The sequence below is a fragment of the Mobula hypostoma genome, chromosome 1 (assembly GCF_963921235.1).
Source record: "Mobula hypostoma chromosome 1, sMobHyp1.1, whole genome shotgun sequence".
Taxonomy (NCBI): domain Eukaryota; kingdom Metazoa; phylum Chordata; class Chondrichthyes; order Myliobatiformes; family Myliobatidae; genus Mobula; species Mobula hypostoma.
In genome coordinates, this window is record NC_086097.1 from 56,385,770 (window position 1) to 56,405,742 (window position 19,973).

At 38.9% G+C, this 19,973-nt stretch overlaps 1 protein-coding gene across 3 annotated transcripts in view; it reads right to left on the reverse strand.

Annotated features, from left to right (window-relative positions):
• Positions 1 to 688: 688 nt before the first annotated feature.
• Positions 689 to 19,973, reverse strand: part of LOC134347202 (factor associated with metabolism and energy-like) — a 30,991-nt gene continuing 11,706 nt past the window's right edge. For all 3 annotated transcript variants that reach the window (XR_010018105.1, XM_063049487.1, XM_063049497.1), the window contains one exon: positions 689 to 12,998. Coding sequence is in view for 2 of the 3 variants with exons in the window: in XM_063049487.1 (XP_062905557.1) it covers positions 12,936 to 12,998 (63 nt within the window). In the remaining variant the exon portion in view is untranslated. The remainder of the gene's footprint in view (positions 12,999 to 19,973) is intronic.

Sequence of the window (19,973 nt, forward strand, 5' to 3'; positions counted from 1 at the left end):
CAGCTTCTGTCAAATGGGAGGGAGGAGTAGAGAGAATGAATTAGTTCAGTCATTGTTTTTTGGTGTGGTAGTAAAAAACCTGACTAAAGGTTAATAAGAAAAAACAGAAGAAAAGTGAACGTGGAAATAAAACAATTAGACACGTGACAAGTGAGGTTTATTGTTATTTAACTACATATATGTATATAACGTATACAATGTATAGAAACAAGACTTGGAACCAGGGTGTAACACATGTAACACACAATAACTTATGAAGGATAAAGTCTGCAGATGATCACATATAAATAACAAACTAAAGTGCATTAATATTGTACTGGAACAGATTAATCAACGACACTTCAAATACAATGCAACTGGGAGTTCAGAAGCTTGATGGCCTGGAGGAAGAAACTGTTTCTCATCCTGACCGTTCTTGTTTTTATGCATCATAGTCTCCTGCCTGATGGTAGGAAGTCAGAGAGGATGTTGGATGGATGGGTGGGATCCTTAATAACACTAAGGGACCTGCGTATGCAGCGCTCCTATAAATGTCCCCGAAGGATGGTAGGGAGACCCCTATGATCTTCTCAGCTATTCTCACGGTCCTTTGTTGGAACGTCAGCTCAGATGCTCGACTGCTCCCATACCAGATGGAGATGCAATTTGTCAGGATGCTCTCAATGGTGCTCCTGTAAAACACAGTTAAGGTGGGGGAGGGGGAGGGTGGGAGCCTTGTTTGCCTCAATCTTCTTAGAAAGTACAGGCACTGCTGTGCCTTCTTCCTCAGGGAGGTGATATTAAGGGATCAGGTGAGGTCATCCGTGATGTGAACTCCCAGGAACTTGGTGCATTTAACTTTCTCTACAGAGGAGCCAAGTATTCACAGAAGGGAGTAATTTGTCTGCACCTTCCTGAAGTACACAACGATTTCCTTTGTCTTCTCCACGTTCAGTCTTAGGTTGTTCTTCTCACACCAATCCACCAGCTGCTCCACTTCCTCTCTATACTCCGTCTCGTCATCGTCCTTGATAATTGTGTTATGTAGGGGAAATCTGAATGCCACATTGCTATGTGATGGCCTAAATGCTATTCAATATTCCAGTGAATAATCCAAGTATTTTTAAGCCTTGCTATATTATATAATTCCATAAAAAAGGAACATGCTATTTATCCAGTACTTACTTCTATCTGTGTTCGTAGATCTCACCAACAACAGAGTAGGCTGTTAACGGCCAATTAACCTACACCAATCAGCTGGCTAGCTGGTAAATTAATTGGGCATGGTAATTTATTCCTGGTGTATTTGAATGGTAAAGGAATAGGGAGAGCCAATGGACAGATGAGAGAATAGTTTACAGGGAACTAAGTGGGAGTGTATGATTGATGGGGGTTGCCTTGGAAGCTGGATGGACTCAGTGAGATGAATAGCCTCCCTCCATAACAAAATATGTGCTTTATTTATAAATCATGTCAAAGGTTATCCATATTGTGATGGAATTCTGCCAAGTCTCATCAATAAACTGTTCACAACTTTTCAGTTGCTCTTCTAAGAGTCATTAAGGATATCCTTTGAAATCTGTAAGAAGTTTACTATGCAGAAATGTTAATCCTAATATAAATCCGTATCAGAAAGCTGCACAGTAAAATAGCTGTTGCAGCTCGTCAGTGTGGCAATTAGTAATAATAATCTCCTTGAAACATTTGCCCAGAATTCCATGGGGCAAGACATGTCTTACTAACTGGATTGAGAAGTTTACCAGGATGCTGGCTGGATTAGAGGTGATTGAAAAGGGTAAAGCTTTGGATGTTGTCTACATGTATTTTAGTAAGGCATTTGACAGCTAGGCTCATCTGGAAGTTTGAGATGCATGGGGTCCATGGTGATTTGGAATTGTCTTTCCCATAGAAGGTAGAGGGTAGTGGTCCATGACTAGTATCGTCCCACAGGGATTGCTGTTTAGAAGATTTTCAATGGATACATTAGGCTATAGATCAGTTACAGATGTGGTCAGAGAAATGGCAGATGCAGCTCATTTCGGGAGATCAAGTATAAATGACAGTATACACTTAATGGCAGAGCCCTTGATAGTGCTGATGTTCAGTGTTAATGGGATTCATATTCCAAGCTCCCTGAAAGTGACTGTACAAGTTGATAGGGTAGGAACTATGGCAGTAGCATACTTGCTTCTATTAATTGAGACATTGAGTTCAAGAGTCAGGAAGTTACATTGCAGCTTTATAAAACTCTGCATCTAGAGTTTTTTTTTTCATTCTGGTTGTCCCATTATAGGAAGAATGTGGAGACCCTGAAGAGTGTACAGAAGAGGTTTACCTGGATACTGCCTGGATTAGAGGGCATGTATTACAAGGTTGGTTGTTTTCTCTGCAGTGGTGGAAGCTTAGGGAAGACTGGATAGGAATTTGTAAGATTATGAGAGGCATAGACAGACAATTGGATTCTCTATCCTGAGATTGAAATGACAGACAGTATTAAGAAAAACCCCCAAGGCATTCTACAAGTATGTGAACAGCAAGAGGATAAGACATGAGAGAATAGGACCAATCAACTGTGACAGTGGAAAAGTGTGTATGAAACCAGACGAGATAGCAGAGGTACTTAATGAGTACTTTGCTTCAGTATTCACTATGGAAAAGGATCTTGGCGATTGTAGGAATGACTTATGAAGGGTGATTGATAAGTTTGTGGCCTCAGGTAGAAGGAGTCCATTTTAAAAACATAGCACATTTATTTTTCAACATAGTCCCCTCCTACATGTACACACTTAGTCCAGCAGTCGTGGAGCATACGGATCCCTTCCTTGTAGAAGTGGTCCACAGCAGGGGTGATTGATAAGTTTGTGGCCTAAGGTAGAAGGAGATGAGTTATAAACTTCAAACTTTCTGCATTATCACTCAGAGTTAAACTGCACGTGCATGTAACGAGAGCGTCTTGGACCTCCAGGTGGTCCACAGCAGGGGTGATTGATAAGTTTGTGGCCTTGGGTAGAAGGAGATAAGTTATACCGCTCTTGTTACATGCACGTGCAGTTCAACTCTTTAATTGAAAATGCAGAAAGTTTGAAGTTGATAACTCATCTCCTTCTACCTTGTGCAGAGGAGATTTACAAGGATGTTGCCTGGATTGGGGAGCATTTCTTATGAGAATAGGTTGAGTGAACTCGGCCTTTTTTCCTTGGAGTGACGGAGGATGTGAGGTGACCTAATAGAGGTGTATAAGATGATGAGAGGTATTGATCGTGTGGATAATCAGAGGCTTTCTCCCAGGGCTGAAATGGCTAGCAACGAGAGGGCATAGTTTTAAGGTACTTGGAAGTAGGTACAGAGGAGATGACAGGGGTAAGTTTTTTTACGCAGAGAGTGGTGAGTGCGTGGAATGGGCTGTCAGTGATGGTGATGGAGGCGAATACGATAGGGTCTTTTAAGAGACTGCTGGACAGGTACATGGAGCTCAGAAAAACAGAGGGTTATGGGTAACTTTAAGTAATTCTAAGGTAAGAACATGTTTGGCACAGCTTTGTGGGCTGAAGGGCCTGTATTGTGCTGTAGGTTTTCTATGTTTCTATGTCTAATACTAGAGTGCATGTTATTAAGGTGAGGGGGGTAAATTCAAAGAAAACGTGCAGGACAAGTATTTTACACAGAGTGATGGAGTCTGGAGTGCACTGGCAGAAGTGGTAGTGCAGATAAATACAAGAGAGGCTTTTAAGAGGCTCTTAGCTCAGCATGTGCATATGAAGAGATGGAGGCATATGGACTTTAATTTCTAGTTAACTAGTAATTAAAGGCCTAGCTTAGTAGGCAGGACATATCAGTTTAGTTGGCTTTTAATTACTAGTAAATTTGTTAGGCACTACATTGTGAACCTGAGTTTCCATTCCTGTGCTGCATTGTTTTCTGTTCCAGGTTTAAAAAGTGAAAATAAAATGCTTTATTTGGTTTAACTGATCCATGGGACAAATTATAAACACAAGAGATTCTGCAGAATTTGAAAATCCAGAGTAACACACACAAAATGCTGGAGGAACTCCGAGTACCCCTAACATTTTGTGGGTGTTACTTATGGGACAAATCACCCATTTATAGAAGAAGTACTCAACCAGTAGTGAAGCTACTCGTTACTGATGTTGATTGATCTGATTTTGTTATGGGTGCTATGGTTTGGTATAAGTGAGTGGGTAGTGAGGCCACTTCCAAGGGGCTGATAAGATTTTGCAGTGGTCTGGATTAACACTCAAGCAACATAAGGTAGACCATAAGACATAGGAGCAGAATTAGGCCATTCAGCCCATCAAGTCTGCTCCGCCACTCCATCATGACTGATCCTGGATCCCACTCAACCCCATACACCTGCTTTCTCGCCATATCCTTTGATGCCCTGACTGATCAGGAAACTTCCCCACCTTAAATATTCCACCTTAAGTCTGTGGCGGAGCATTCCACAGATTCACTATTCTCTGGCTATAAAAAAAAATTCCTCCTTACCTCTGTTCTAAAAGATCATCCCTCAAGTTTGAGGCTGTGCCCTCTAGTTGTGGATACCACGGCATGGGAAACGTTCTCTCCACATCCACTCTATCTAGTCCTTTCAACATTCAGTAGGTTTCAATGAGATACCCCCCGACCCCCATTCTTCTAAGTTCCAGTGAGTACAGACCCAAATCTGCCAAATGCTCCTCATATGTTAACCCAGTTTATTCCCGGACTCATCCTCTTGAACCTCCTCTGGATTCCGACGACCAACACATCCTTTCGGAGATATGGGGCCCAAAACTGTTGACAATACTCCAAGTACAGCATAAATAGTGTCTTATAAAGGGTCAGTATTATGTCCTTGCTTTTATATTCTACTCCCCCTGAAATAAATGGCAACATTGCATTTGCCTTCTTTACCACAGACTCAACTTGTAAATTAACCTTCTGGGATTCTTGCACAAGGACTCCTAAGTCCCTTTGCACCTCTGACATTTGAACCTTCTCCCCACTTAGATAATAATCCACACTATTGATCCTTTTACCAAAATGCATTATCATACATTTCCCAACACTGTATTCCATCTGCCATTTTTTGCCCATTCTTCCAATTTGTCTAAGTCCTGCTGCAATCACATTGCTTCCTCAGCACTACCTACCCCTCCACCTATCTTCGTATCATCCACAAACTTTGCCACAAAACCATTAATTCTATTATCCAAATCACTGACAAACAATGTGAAAAGTGGCGGTCCCAATATTTACCTGTGAGGAACACCACTAGTCACCGGCAGCCAACCAGAAAAGGCCCCTTTTATTCCCACTCGCTGCCTCCTGCCTGTCAGCTATTCCTCTATCCATGCCAGTATTTTTCCTGTAACACCATAGGACTTTATCTTGTTAAGCAGCCTTATGTGTGGCACCTAATCAAATGCCTTCTGAAAATCCAAGTAAATGACATCCTCTGTCTCTCTTTTATTCACCCTGCTTGTTAATTCCTCGAAGAATTCTAACAGATTTGTCAGGCAAGATTTTCCTTTACAGAAACCATGCTGACTTTGACTTATTTTATTATTAGTCTCTTAGTAACCCAAAACCTCATCCTTGATAATCAACACTTTCCCAACCACTGAGGTTAGGCTAACTGGCCTATAATTTCCTTTCTTTTGCCTTCCTCCCTTCTTAAATAGTGGACTGACATTTGCAATATTCCAGTCCTCTGAGACCATACCAGAATCAAGTGATTCTTGAAAGATCATGACCAATGCATACATTATCTCTTCAGCAACCTCTCTCAGTACTCTGGGATGTAGTCATAGAAACATAGAAAACATAGTCCATCTGGTCCAGCTGACTTATCCACCTTTAAGACTTTTGAGTTTGCCTCACACTTTTTCCTTTGTAATAGCAATGGCACTCACTCTCACTCCCTGACACTCACGGACCTCTGGCAATCTGCTAGTGTTTTCCACAGTGAAGACAGATACAAAGTACCTATTTAGTTCATCTGCCATTTCTTTGTCCCCATTACCACCTCACCAGCATCATTTTCCAATGGTTCAATATCAACTCTCACCTCCTTTTTAATCTTTATATAACTGAAAAAAAGCTTTTGGTATTCTGCTTTATATTATTGGCTGGTATGTCCTCATAGTTCACCTTTTCCCTTCTTATAGTTTTTTTAGTTGCCTTTTTTTGGATTTTAAAAGCTTCCCAATCATCTAACTCCCACTCACTTTTGCTACCTTATATGCCCTTTCCTTGGCTTTTATGCAGTCCTTAACTTCCCTTGTCAGCCACAGTTACCTACTCCTGCTATTTGTAAACAACTTCTTCTGTGGGACATATCTATCCTGCACCTTGTGAACTACTTCCAGAAACTTCAGCTATCTCTGCTCTGCCATCGTACTTGCCAGTAATTTCCTCCAATCCCCTTAATTCATGGCTCCATCTGTCTAGGTAGACAATGGATGTGCCCGTCCGGGGTGCAGACCTGGGCAATGAATATGGAGATCCTGGGCTGCCCAGACATCAAGATCTCCCTCTCGGCCTCGCGGATGTGGTCCAAAGGAATGTGAAGCAGTACATTTGGCATCAACTTTGGTGCAGGAGTTGCCGGGAGGTGACGTAATACATCATCCAACCACCTTCGGGGCTCCACTCTGGATTTGTGTAGGGTTTACTCTTTAGCCTTCTCTTCTCCTGAAGATACCCACAAGGCAGTGGGATCCGTAACCCTAGATAGGGGCCCATACCGGGTACTGTCAGCCGGAGCCAGCTGAGCCCGGGACTCGTGTAAGGCAGGGTCGTCACGCCCTGTAGTAGTGACATATGGAGCCACTACCCACTACCCAAAATCCCCTTAAACAGACCAGTGAAGTAGTTGTTTTATTATAATAGAATCATAGTCACTATGTCTAGTTATATTCCTGATTTTGTAATTGACTGAATACAATTCCCTAGCTGTTTTGATTGAATTTTAACATGTTTAAACAAGGTCACTAGCAACCATTTGTTATTAAATGAAAATCAAGCTATCATCCTAACCTCCAAATAAACTACTCATCTTCTGTCTCCTTTCTCTCTCCTCCTGATCTACTCAACCTCAATCACTATGATCCACACTCTCCATCTGCCGCTTCTCCAATCTCCTTTGACTCCACTTGACTGTCCTCACCTCATTCCCTTGATTCAAGCCGCACCTTCCTCTTGTTATCAGATTGCATCATTGAACATGGGGCAGTACAGCACAGGAACAGGCCCTTCACCCGCAGTGTTGTGCCAAACCAAATAAGCTAGTCCCTTACGCCCACACAAAGTCCCCTGTGCCTGTACAAAGTCATCATCTTCAGCCCTTTGTCATTTCCACCTAGTGCCCTCAGCTTCTGGCAGTACTCCCACTCTGCTCACCTGGATCCAGTTTATTATACAACCTGGAAACCACAAATCCCTTGTTAATAGCCATAACTCTTGAGGTTTATTTTAAGTCCTACACAAAAATAAGGCTGCCAGACTTGATTCTGCTTTTAACTTTTTGTGTCATTCAAAGATATGATTGAAAAATAACTATTCTGTTACTACAAATATATCTTCACTGTTTGATATATGTCCCTAAATGTTTAATGCACGATTAAATGAATGCATTTTAATTCTAATAATTAAACAGCATCAATTTATCAATTGCATCAGACTATACAAAGAAACTTTAAGCTTAATTTACCAGAATAAAAAGGTTGTCCTGATAGTTCTGAATCATCAGAACAAGATGCCTTTATGAATATATAGCAAAGGATTGAATAAGCAAATCAGTTTCCCTAATGGTGAGCTATGAAAGTTCTGTTTGTGTTCCTGCTCTACAGAATAATGGTCTCTTGATAAATCAGTATATCTTCACCTTAGTAAAATCAGTGTTGCTGTATTATGACAATAACACTATTGTTACAATGTACAAGGAGAAAACTAAATATGTCAGTGCCAACTACCCTATCAATAAGAATCAGACCTATTACGTATATTTTTGTGGTGATAATCAAACAATATTTAATATATATATATTATATATAATATTGGCTCACTTATAATCTGCAAATTCCTTTTACGCAATTTGTACTTAAGAAGTTTTTAATGGTGCCTTGACTATTTCTGGCTGATCACTAATTGACATTTCCAGTTGGTTGATGCTTTAGTACTATTCTTTTACAGCTTTGTTATTGTCATGCCAATATTATTTTTAACCTCTGAAATTCTAGAAACTCCCTTCAGAGGACTTCACTAATTAGACTCCGGTATTTGACGTAAACTGCTCAATTAACCTTTTGCTAGAGAAAATTAATTCTTCAACCCGTTGCATAATGTTGATTCTTGCAGCACAGTTCATATCAATGTTGACATGTATCTGATTATGCTCACTCAAAAAAAGTAACGATCCTTAGTTTTCAACATTAACTGAGCCCACATATCTTTTGCAATGGTGATGTCTGCATTGTTGGCTAATAATAGGAAAGTCTCAGAATATTAGAGTCTTTGATCCTAGAATCATTTTCTCATAGCCCTTTAATGGCAGTGTTTAGCAACTCACAACCTTCCTCAAATTAGATGCCACCACAGTTTAATTTTGTAACTTTAATTTCTGATGATTACCATATGGCATTTTAAGATTATTTTTATTTGGATACCCTGATTGGAGAAGTTTGAAATATAACTTATGCTTTGTGCATTTCTTAAGTATAATGTATTCTTTTATTGCTTTCCAACTGATTCTATGTCTGATCATTGGAGGCAATTCACACAATCAGAAAGATATTCTGATAATCCGTGGATGGAATCCTTGGTTTTGACTGTCTATGATTTGTTTTGCCTTACAGACAACCATTGAAGCAAGGCCAGCAAGACACCAAAAGCCTGCAAATATAAATGGTAAGTGCATCCATGGATGCTTTGTGAGATGTAAGTGCAAGGCTCAGACTAGGCCCAACATCATCTGGCTCATTTTATCCAAAATCACCATGTTCTGTGGTGCTTTTGCTCCTGATGATCTGCAGTGATGCATTCTTATCTGGTTTTCATCTTATTACTGCTGCCTTCTAGATTTTTTTTTATTAAGTGCAATTGTGAATAATAGCCAGATCAGAAATGCTGATCAAGTCAACTAGTTCCCAAAGACAACTCTGATAGGCCAGTCAGATGGTTCACTGCTGCTCAGTGATAAAACACAAAAAAAAAATCATATGTACAATTAAGAAATATGTACAATTTACTTAGTCTTGACTTACCATGGCAATGAGATAGAAGATCTTCTGGTGTGGAAAATATCTGTGAAATATCCAGTCTTGATCTGCCAATGCAACTTCCAAAGATTCCCTAAAATGTATTTATCTTCCAAGATATTTAAGTTGTAACATATGACTGAAGGTTAAATGGCTAACTGTATACTGCCATCACCAACTTTTCTACATCATGATAATATTGCCTCTTAATTGATAATTTTACCAGAACCAGTTAACCAGCAACCAATTACCACTAACATATCACCTGTGAAACCAGAGGAGCCAACACACTTGACCACTGTTAAACCACCATCAAGAATGCTCACTGTGCCATCCCATGTCCAATCACCTGGCTGTATTTCTACCTCCAGCATACAGGGAGAGACTAATGACCTGTATCATCAGTGGTGAGGACAACAAAGGTATGGTCAAAGGAGGTGGAGGAGTGCTTACAGGACTGCTTTGAATTGGTAAACTGAACAATATTCAGTGACTCACCTTCGAATCTGAATAAATATTCCACAGTTAGACCTGTGTGTATGAGTGTGTGCCTTCAAGAACATACCAAACCAAAAACTGGGCATGAATCAGGAGATTCACAGTTTGCTGAGGGCTACATCAAACATTAGGATTCACTCAGTCTTAGTTCTCATCCGTCTGTGCTGAGATTGACTGGCATCCATCCAGCAATCCAAGAACTGGTTACTGGAGCTGTTACTAAAAATGTCCCTCTGTCTAATGCTTACCAATTTGTTTAGGTAATCTAATATGGTTACCATCGCTGAAGTTATTAGTTATGGAGAACATCAATGAGGTCAAATCATTCTATGAAGTACCTAACACAAAATAATTATCCAAAATATTACCACTTTATTATTTCTTTAAAGTGATACAATGGTGCTTCTAAATCTTTAAATAGAAGATTATAGATATCCAGTTGCATTATGTTGGAGAAATGCTCCATAGCCTGCATCAACAAAATGAAAATCAAGTCAATCACAGCTACTTTTTTTAGGTACTCACAACATTGCATTAGCATTGTCAGCATCAGCTAATGTAACTGAGCCTATGAATTAAAGTCCAGATACATGGTCACGGTGCGTTTATGAAACAGAACTTTTCTGTGGGACTGGAAACACCCCCTCCACAATCCTACTGCATTGTTAAGGACTTCTCCCATCCATCACACAATTTATTTGACCTATTACAGTCAGGCAAAAGGTACCACAGTATAAGAACGAGGACTGTTAGGCTGGGTAACAGCTTCTTCTCCCAGGCTGTGAGACTTCTGAACACCCTGCTACCACACAGTACCCATTATTTATGACAGCGACAGTAGTATTATACTGTTGTACAATGTACTTAACTATATGTCGTATACACACTTTATGTCAATTTGTACATCTACAGAATATTGTTTATATTATCTGTCAATATTATTGGGTTAACATTAATTTGTGTTGTATGTGATATATTGTATGTATTGTGTTTTGTACCTTGATCCCAGAGGAATGTTGTTTCATTTAGCTGTATGCATGTGTACAGTTTGAATGACAATAACTTCTACTTCCACCTTAGCATTGTGGCCAAGTCTACAGATGATATGAAGATAGGTGGAGAGGAAGGTTGTGTTGAGGAAGCAAGGAGTCTGCAGAAGTACTTGGACAAATTAGGAGAATAGGCAAAAAAAGTGTCAAATGGAATACAGTGTAGGGAAGTCTATGGTCATACACTTTGGTAGAAGAAATAAAGGCACAGACTATTTTCTAAATGGGGAAAAATTCAGAAATCAGAAGTACAAGGGGACTTGGCAGTCTTTGTGCAGGGTTCCTGCAGAATCAATTTGCCAGTAGTAAGGAAGGCAAAAGCAATGTTAGCATTCATTTCCAGAGGACTAGAATATAAACACAAGAATATAATGTGGAGGCTTTGGTCAGACCACGTTTGGAATATTGTGAGCAATTTTGGGCCCCATATCTAAGAAGGGAGGTACTAACATTAGAGAGAGTCCAATGGTTTAGGAAAATGATCCCAGGAATGAATGGGTTAACATATGAGGAGCATTTAATGAGGAGTTTTGAAGAATGAGCAACAAGGGAAAGGCTGAGCCCAGATTTATAGATCTCAATCTAGCCCATGGTCTTTCATCATCATTTACCAGAATTATAAATAAGATTCACAGAAGGGCCAAATATTTTGATTCGTTTTCAGAATTGGAAAGAACTTATTTCTGCAAAGGTATATTAGGACCACCTAGGTCATGATCTCTTCTCGCTGCTGCCATCGGGATGAAGGTATAGGAGCTTCAGGACTCACTACCAGGTTCAGGAACAGTTATTACTCCACAACCATCAGGCTCTTGAACCAATGGGGAAAACTTCATCCAACTTCACATGCCCCATCATTGAACTATTCTCTCAACCAATGGAATCACTTTCAAGGTCTCTTCATCTCATGTTCTTGATATTTATTGCTTTTTTTCCTCTTTTTTATTTGCACAGTTTGTTCTCTTTCGCACATTGGTTGTTGTTCCGCCCTGTTGGGTACGGTCTTTCATTGATTCACTGAGTATGCCCGCAAGAAAACAAATCTCGGGGTTACATATGGTAGCATACAAGTATTTTGATAATAAATTTACTTTGAACTTTTGAAATACTTTATTTCCGCAGCTGCGAAAGGAGTTAAAGAGGATTGAATAACATTAAAAATTAAAACGATCAACTCTTGAGAAACAGTGGGTTACTGTAGGTGGCTCCAACTGAAGAACTAACATTAATATACGTCCAACTGGGCAAATGGTCTCAGGTACAGTAATTTCTCCTCTCTAGTTCTTCAACATCTTACACTATGTTCAAACAGTAATTTTCACATATTTTGCTGTCTTGACTAACGCCCACATCATGAACTACCTTCAGCACTAGTCTAATCAACTTAGTCCAATATTTGTCATTATGCCTCTGGTTATATTGCATGATTACCCATCTGATTCCAAAGCAAAAGTTCTATTTGGAGAAAGACTAGTAATTTTTAATAAAGAAAACCCAAGTAATAATTGATTTTTCCCTCATATTACCATTTTTTAAATTATTTATACTTATTTTAAACTAACATTTAATAGAACTAGAAATATTTTAGCAACAGCTTCCGTCATTCTCTCATGAGGATGACTATCTATTTACATTTAACACATTCATTGCAAATTAATTTGAACATGGTTATTTATATGACTTTAGCTACATTTCAGTTGTTTGTGCTTGGAGAGGGAGAATAATATCAGTCCAAGCCAGCAAATATGTATAAACATGAAAATATGCTTTGTGCATTCCTGCAAAATGGATGATTTCTACAATGTAAATCCTCTAAAAAAAAAATTACCTATGCTGTCCAATTTTGAGTGGGAATGGGTAGAAAATTAACAACACTATCTAAAATACATTGGTGAAATACTCTGATGCTGTTAAGATTCTATGTATATCCAAGTACACATTAACCAAGTTCATTTTGATATGATCATATGACCAAGTAGCAATTTATTAGTTTCTTTGCATTCTATCCACAGGAATACTTTACTTTCCATAATCTGCACTGAAAATGTCCTTAAGTTCTGTTGCAATGTGGTGTTGATCTTCTTGATGATCATTAGTTTGACCATTTCCTCTTGATATATTGGCTCTCTGACCCTTTCTTTTCTGTTTATTATTTTTGAGTTTCCTTTTGGCAATTTATCATTAGTTCTGCTTGATCATGTCGACGAATTATCTGTTCAGAGAAATCAATAAACCATGATCACTGACTGTTATGAAAAAATAAATAAACTTCTGAATGACCAAATGAATACAAACTAAGACACACATAAAGAGCATGTCTACTAAATTATGCGAAATGCCAATTATGCTACATTGTTATACATGAATTGGCACAGGGTGATTCAGTATCACTGCAGTTATAATTATTCTCAACTTAGCTTTCTCTTTACCTTGTACCTTTCTCAGGAATTTGTAATTAAATTTATGATTCCAAGAAAAAGTTTAAATTTCTGGTACAGATGGTATATTACACATAGAAAAAACTAGGATGGACAAAATAAGGTTTCTAATTTATAAATAAGTATGAACAAACAGCAGATAACACAGCACTGGTACACAGTTAAGGCATTCCAATGTGCAGGAGAGAAAGAAAAACAGAACAAAACTTTGGAACAAGTGAGAAACTAATGTTTAAAGAAATGACAGATTAAATAATTATTATTTTGAAAAAACTGAGAGCTTAGATTACAATAGCTTCAGACATGCTTGACAAACCTTTCAGATTTCTTTACAGAGAGAGCAAATCAAAGTAATGCTAAATTGTCCGATACACAAATTATTAAAAAGCTCATGAGAAAGGTTCTACCTGTGGAGTCAGAGGAAAAGGGCTTGAACAGGCATCAAATAGACTTAAAATTAAGGAAAAACAAATAGTAGAAATGATTACGCAGATGGAAGTGAATGGAAAGTGAAAATTTGTCAGGTTCAGTATGGGACAACTAATAGATAATTAACATGATTTAAACATAGAATAACTAACTCAATTTCAAAATCTGCAAATGATACCAAACTTGGCAAGTTTAGGGTGGAAGGATATGGAGGTTATTTAATAGTGAGAAAGAATGGAACATAATTCATAAAATCATTAGAGAAACTGTGAACTAAACAGTTATCTGTCATATTAACAAAGATAAATGTGAAGTGATCCAATTTGTTAAGAAAAACAGAATATTTTGAAATAAAGCAGAATGGGCAATAATATATGAGCAGGAGCTCATGAAAATAATCTTTAAATTAATTTCACACGATTACTGCAAATCAGCAAAGCAATTAAAATATCAACAAAGAAACAGGATTAATGCATGACTGCATGAAGTTTTAATATCATGAAGTTATGTTAAACTTGCGTAAGATCTGCAACAATTGCACAATTCTTGTCTCCAGATAGCTTAAAACACCGAGGAAAGTATAAAGTGATTAACAAAGATACATCAGAACTGAGAAGTTTCAGCCGTTGAGAAAGATTGATCAGGTTGGTCATTTTCATTAGAAAGAGATTGAGAGACCAGATAGAGCTTCATTGGTGTGAATAATGGAATAGTGTGTAGGCGAAGAAAATGTTCCCACTTTTGGAAGAATCCAAAGACTGGAATTAAAGAGAGTTATTTTAAATCCTGTGGGGAAAGTAAAGTTTTTTTTTAATTCAGTGGATAGACTGCTAAAAATCTGGACATTTTTGATGAAATATCTTAGATACTTTCAAAAGAAAACTAAAGTATTACATTTCTGTAGCACATTTGTAATTTTAGGATGAACCAAAGTGATTTACAACTGATGAAGAACTTTTTAACTACATATTCAGTGAGATATGAAAAAATACTGATTCATAAAGTCCTAGAGTCACAAAGTGATACAGTACAGAAAGGGGCCTTAAGTCCATGGCAAATGGCAACTATCTATTTAAATCAATTCTATATTAATCACATTTTAACATTCTTCACACCTCCTCTCAACTCTCTCTCAATTCTACCACCCACTTGCATATTAGGAACTGTTTATGGTGACAAACCCACACTTCTTTGGCATATAGGAGGAAACCAGAGCACTCAGAGGAAAACCATGTGGTTACAGGGAGAATGTGCAAACTCTACACAGACAGCACCTATGGTAAGGACTGAACTCTAGTCTCTGCTACTGTGACATTTGCCCTGCTAGCTGTATAACTACGCTGCCACCAAAGTGTTAACTAACTCCTTCCTTTTATTACTTAATCATTTCAAATAGAACCAAGTGTACAATATTATTGAGCTACAAATGTTGTGGAATCCATCCTATTTACAATTCAGGACATCAAAGGACAATAATATAGATGGAATATTTTGTGCATGACCAGTTTATTTTCTAGTCTGCAAGCCTTGTTGAATGTTAGTTTTAGACTTGACAAGCCTTTAATCAGGAACATAAGGAATAGGAAAAGGAGTAGATAATATTGTTCTTTGAGCAATCTGATAAAACCACAGCCCATCTGATCATAGACTCTATTCCTCATACTCCCAAAAATTGTTCTCCCTTGACTGGTGATAATGAAATAGTTAAGTTACTACACCACCAATTCTGAGGCCGGGACTGACATTCAAATATTAGCATTCAAATCCCACCAGGGCAGCTGTGGAATTTATTTTCAGTTAATAGTCTAGAACCTATTTTTGAAGTAACTGGTTATCAATGAAGATGAACATAAAGCCACCAAATTACTGTAAAAGCCCATGGTGTTTTCTACAAAACTTGACCCCATGTAGGACTAAGCAGTAGGTTTGATCAATACCCCATCCAGCTCTCTAAGTATTAACTTACTCTATGGATAATTCAAAAAAGTACATCACTGACAAAATGCAACACTACTTGGAAGTTTCTCTCCAACTGGCTTAATGCTCTAATGTGGGAATACATCACCTTTCCTTCATCATCACTAGTTCCAAGTAGTAGAACTCCATTTGCAGCAACACTGAATGTTCGCCTGTTTAAGAAAGTGCCTCATCCCCACTTTTCTTGGGAGCACTTAGTTCAGGCAACAAATGCTGGTCTTGCCAGTGTACTCAGAAGCTGAACAATGAATTATAACAAAGTTGAAGGCACTAATTGATTCTATTTCCTTTAACAATTCTACATTCACCAGACTAGGCACAGTGTGCAAAGTGAATATTCCACTACAGTGGGGTCCTCTGCTACCTCCAACGCTCTAAAACCATACCCGCGGATTGAACCCCAGTCACTGGAGCGGTGCACCAGCAACACTCTTTGCTGGGTTACTATTCCTCCTGACGCCACTGCCTCTTTTCAGGTTGCGAATGGTAACTCAAGAAGTTCCACGTCCATCGCCTTCTTTTCTGGTAGAATGTACCAGGCAAAGCAACCACAGGGATTCTCAAGGACTGTTCATGATGCAAAGAACTATCAATTGCACCCTCACTGCCTTGAGGACATGAAACAAAAACTCTGAGATCTAAAGAGGGCATAATTCCTCAAATGTCTATTTGGCTTATCACTTTTTTTAAGTCAGGAAAATAATGCGGAACCCCTGATACCTAGTTAACTGCCATGACATGTTTATCATCTCACAGTCTTACGTGGCAGATATCACAGACACCAAATGCTGGCTCCTAGGAGACTGGAAAATCTGCTGAATATCCAGCTGCACAAGCTGGTCCAAAGAGACATAAAACTGAGAGCCATGCAATGATATAGGGCAGACAATATTTCTACTTCATTTATTGTTCCAGCGACACCATGCTTAATAGTGAAAGGTTTATGTCTCATTTCATTACTTAGAGTCTTCCACAACATGATGATTGAGCAACTAAGCAAGCTCAGGCCTCACTAGGAAGCACAAGAGTAGGAGGAAAAAAAAGAGTTTGAAGCAACAGAAGATAGTGGGAGCAATGTCAGGACTTTCACATCACATAGGTTAAGGAAGAACAGTTAGCATAAAACTTTTAATGAAAGAAATACAAATCTAATTCCTGTTTAGTAAATAGAGCTATCAATGATTTCACACAGTTAGGTTTAGATACTGTTTTGGTAAGATGATGGGTGGCTTGTAATATTCAAATAAAACTTTGCCAGGCCACAATTTTCTCCTGCTCTAAAATTTAACCACCTCACATTCAACCTTTGCCAAATACCTTGCTGTTATTAATCTGTCAGTCACAATTCAATAGAAATGTATCTGGACCATCTAAATAATTGATGGGTCTAGAAAAGCGGATCAAGGGCTTGTTAATCTGTGATGAACAACTCAGTTCCTGCTTCCCAAACCTCTCCCACCATAAATACACCATAGACTAATCTTTCACCACTTAGCTGGCTGAATGCAGAGCTTACACAATTTAAGGAGCTTGAGATTATTTGTGACAAAGCATTCCACCTGAAAGGCAAACTCTACACTAGATTAAATATTCCTCACTTCCACCTCTAGTTCACCATGGCTGTCATATATACGACATAAAAATGCACTGCCTCATGCTAATAAGTCTTCTTCTATAGCACCCAGCAAATTCATGACTTCTTTCATTTAGAAAGTTAAGGACAGCAATAGCTTGGGAATACCTCCACCTGCAAACACATTTCCAAGCCACATAGAGTCATAGAGAAGCACAGCATAGAAATAGGCCTTTTGGCCCATCTAGTCCACGCCAAAAACACTTAAACTGCCTACTCCCATCAACTTGCACCAGGACCATTGTCCTCCATACCCTTTCCATTCATGTCCCTACCCAAACTTCTCTTAAACATTGAAATCGAGTTCACATGCACCACTTGTGCTGGAAGCTCATTCCACACTCTCATGACCTTCTGAGTGAAGAAGTTTCTCTTCATGTTCCCCTTAAACTTTTCACTTTTCATCCTTAACCCATGATCTCTGATTGCAGTCCCACCCAACCGCAGTGGAAAAAGCCAGCTTGCACTTACTCTATCTATACTCTTCATAATTTTGTATACCTCTATCAAATCTACTCTCAGTCTTTACGTTCTAAGGAATACAGTCATAACCTATTCAATCTTTCCTTATAACTCAGGTCCTCCAGAGCCAGCAGATGCTTGTAAACTTTTTCTGTACTCTTTAAACCTTATGTACATCTTTCCTGTAGATAGGTGACCAAAACTGCACACAATACTCTGAATTAGGCCTCACCAATGTCTTATACAACTTCAACATAACATCTTATCTCCTGTACCCAATATATTGATTTACGAAAGCCAATGTTTCAAAAGCTTTCTTTATGATCCTATCTACCTGTAACACCACTTTCAACAAATTATGGACCTGTATTCACAGATCCCTTTTTCCTACCATACTCCTCAGTCCCCTACCGTTCACTGTGTAAGATCTACCCTGGTTGGTCCTACTGAAGTGCAAAATCTTGCACTTCTCTGCATTAAATTCCACCTGCTATTTTTCCAGCTAACGCAGATCCCTCTGCAAGCCATAGCCTTCCCCACTCTCCACGACACTCCCAATCTTGGTGTCATCCACAAATTTGCTGATCCAATTCATCACCTTATCATCCGTATCATTGATATAGATGACAAACAACAATGGACCCAGCACTGATCCCTGCAGCACTCTAGTCATAGGCCTGGTCAGAGAAGCAACCATCTACTACCACTCTCTGTCTTCTCCCACAAAGCCAGTGTCTAATCCAATTTACTACCTCATTTTGAATGCCAAACAACTGAACCTTCTTGACCAACCTCCCATGAGGGACCTTCTCAAATGCGTTGCTAAAGTCCATGTAGACCACATCCACTGCCTTGCCTTCATCCACTTTCCTGGTAACTTCCTCGAAAAACCCTGATAAGATTGGTTAGACATGATCTGCCATGCACAAAGCCATGTTGACTATCCTTAATCAGTCCATATCTATCCAAATACTCACATATCTGATCCCTTAGAATACCTTCCAATAACTTTCCCACAACTGATGTCAGACTCACTGGCCTATAATTTCCTAGTTTATGGTTACAGCCTTTTTTAAACAGCAGAGCATTATTGGCTATCCTCCAATCCTCTGGTTCCTTTCCTGTTGCTAAAGATGATTTAAATATATCTGCAAGGGCCCTGTCAATTTTTGTACTGGCCTCCTGTGAGGTTCAAGGGAACACCTTGTCAGGCCCTGGGGATTCATCGACCCTAATTTGCCTCAGGATAGCAAACACCTCCTCCTCTGTAATCTGTACAGGGTCCATGAAGTTGATGTTGCTTTGCCTCACTTCTATAGACTCTGTGTCTGCCTCCTGAGTAAATACAGACACATAAAATTTATTTAAGTTCTCCCCCATCTGTTTTGGCTCCACACATGAATTACAATTCTTAACTTTCAGGGGACCAATTTTGTCCTTTGCAATCTTTTTGCTCTTAACATATCTGTCGAAACCCTTAGGATTTTCCTACTCCTTGTCTGCTAAAGCACCTCATGCCTTCTTTTAGCCCTCCCGATTTCTTTTTTAAGTGTTGTCTTGCATTCCTTATATTCCATGAGCACCTCATTTGTTCCTACCTGCCTATACCTACTATGCACCTCCTTTTTTCTCTTAACCAGAGCTTCAATATCTCTTGAAAACCAAGGTCCCCTCCACTTGTTATCATTATCTTTTATTATGACAGGAATGTACAAGCTTTTTACTCTCAAATTTGAAGGTCTCCCACTAACCAAGTACACCTTTGCCAGAAATAGCCTGTCCCAATCTTCACTTGCCAGCTTATTTTTGATACCATCAAAATTGGCCTTTCTCCAATTTAGAATCTCAACCGGTGGAGCAGACCTATTTGCATATTTACTTTGAAACTAATGGCATTGTGGTCACTAGGTGCAAAGTGTTCCCTACACAAACTTCTGTCATTTGCCCTGTTTCATTCCCTAATAGCAAATCCAGTATCACACACTCTCTCATTGGGACTTCTATGTACTGATGGAGGAAACTTTCCTGAACACATTTGACAAACTCCATCCCATCTAGTCCTTTTACAGTATGGGATTCCCAGTCAATATGTGGAAAGTTAAAATCACGTACTATAACAACCTCATGTTTCTTGCAACAGTCTGCAATCTCTCTACAAATTTGTTCTTCTAAATCCCACAGACTGTTGGGTGGTCATAACACCTCACAAGATAAGTTCTTCAGTCTGTCCTGATGGAGCACTGCTGTG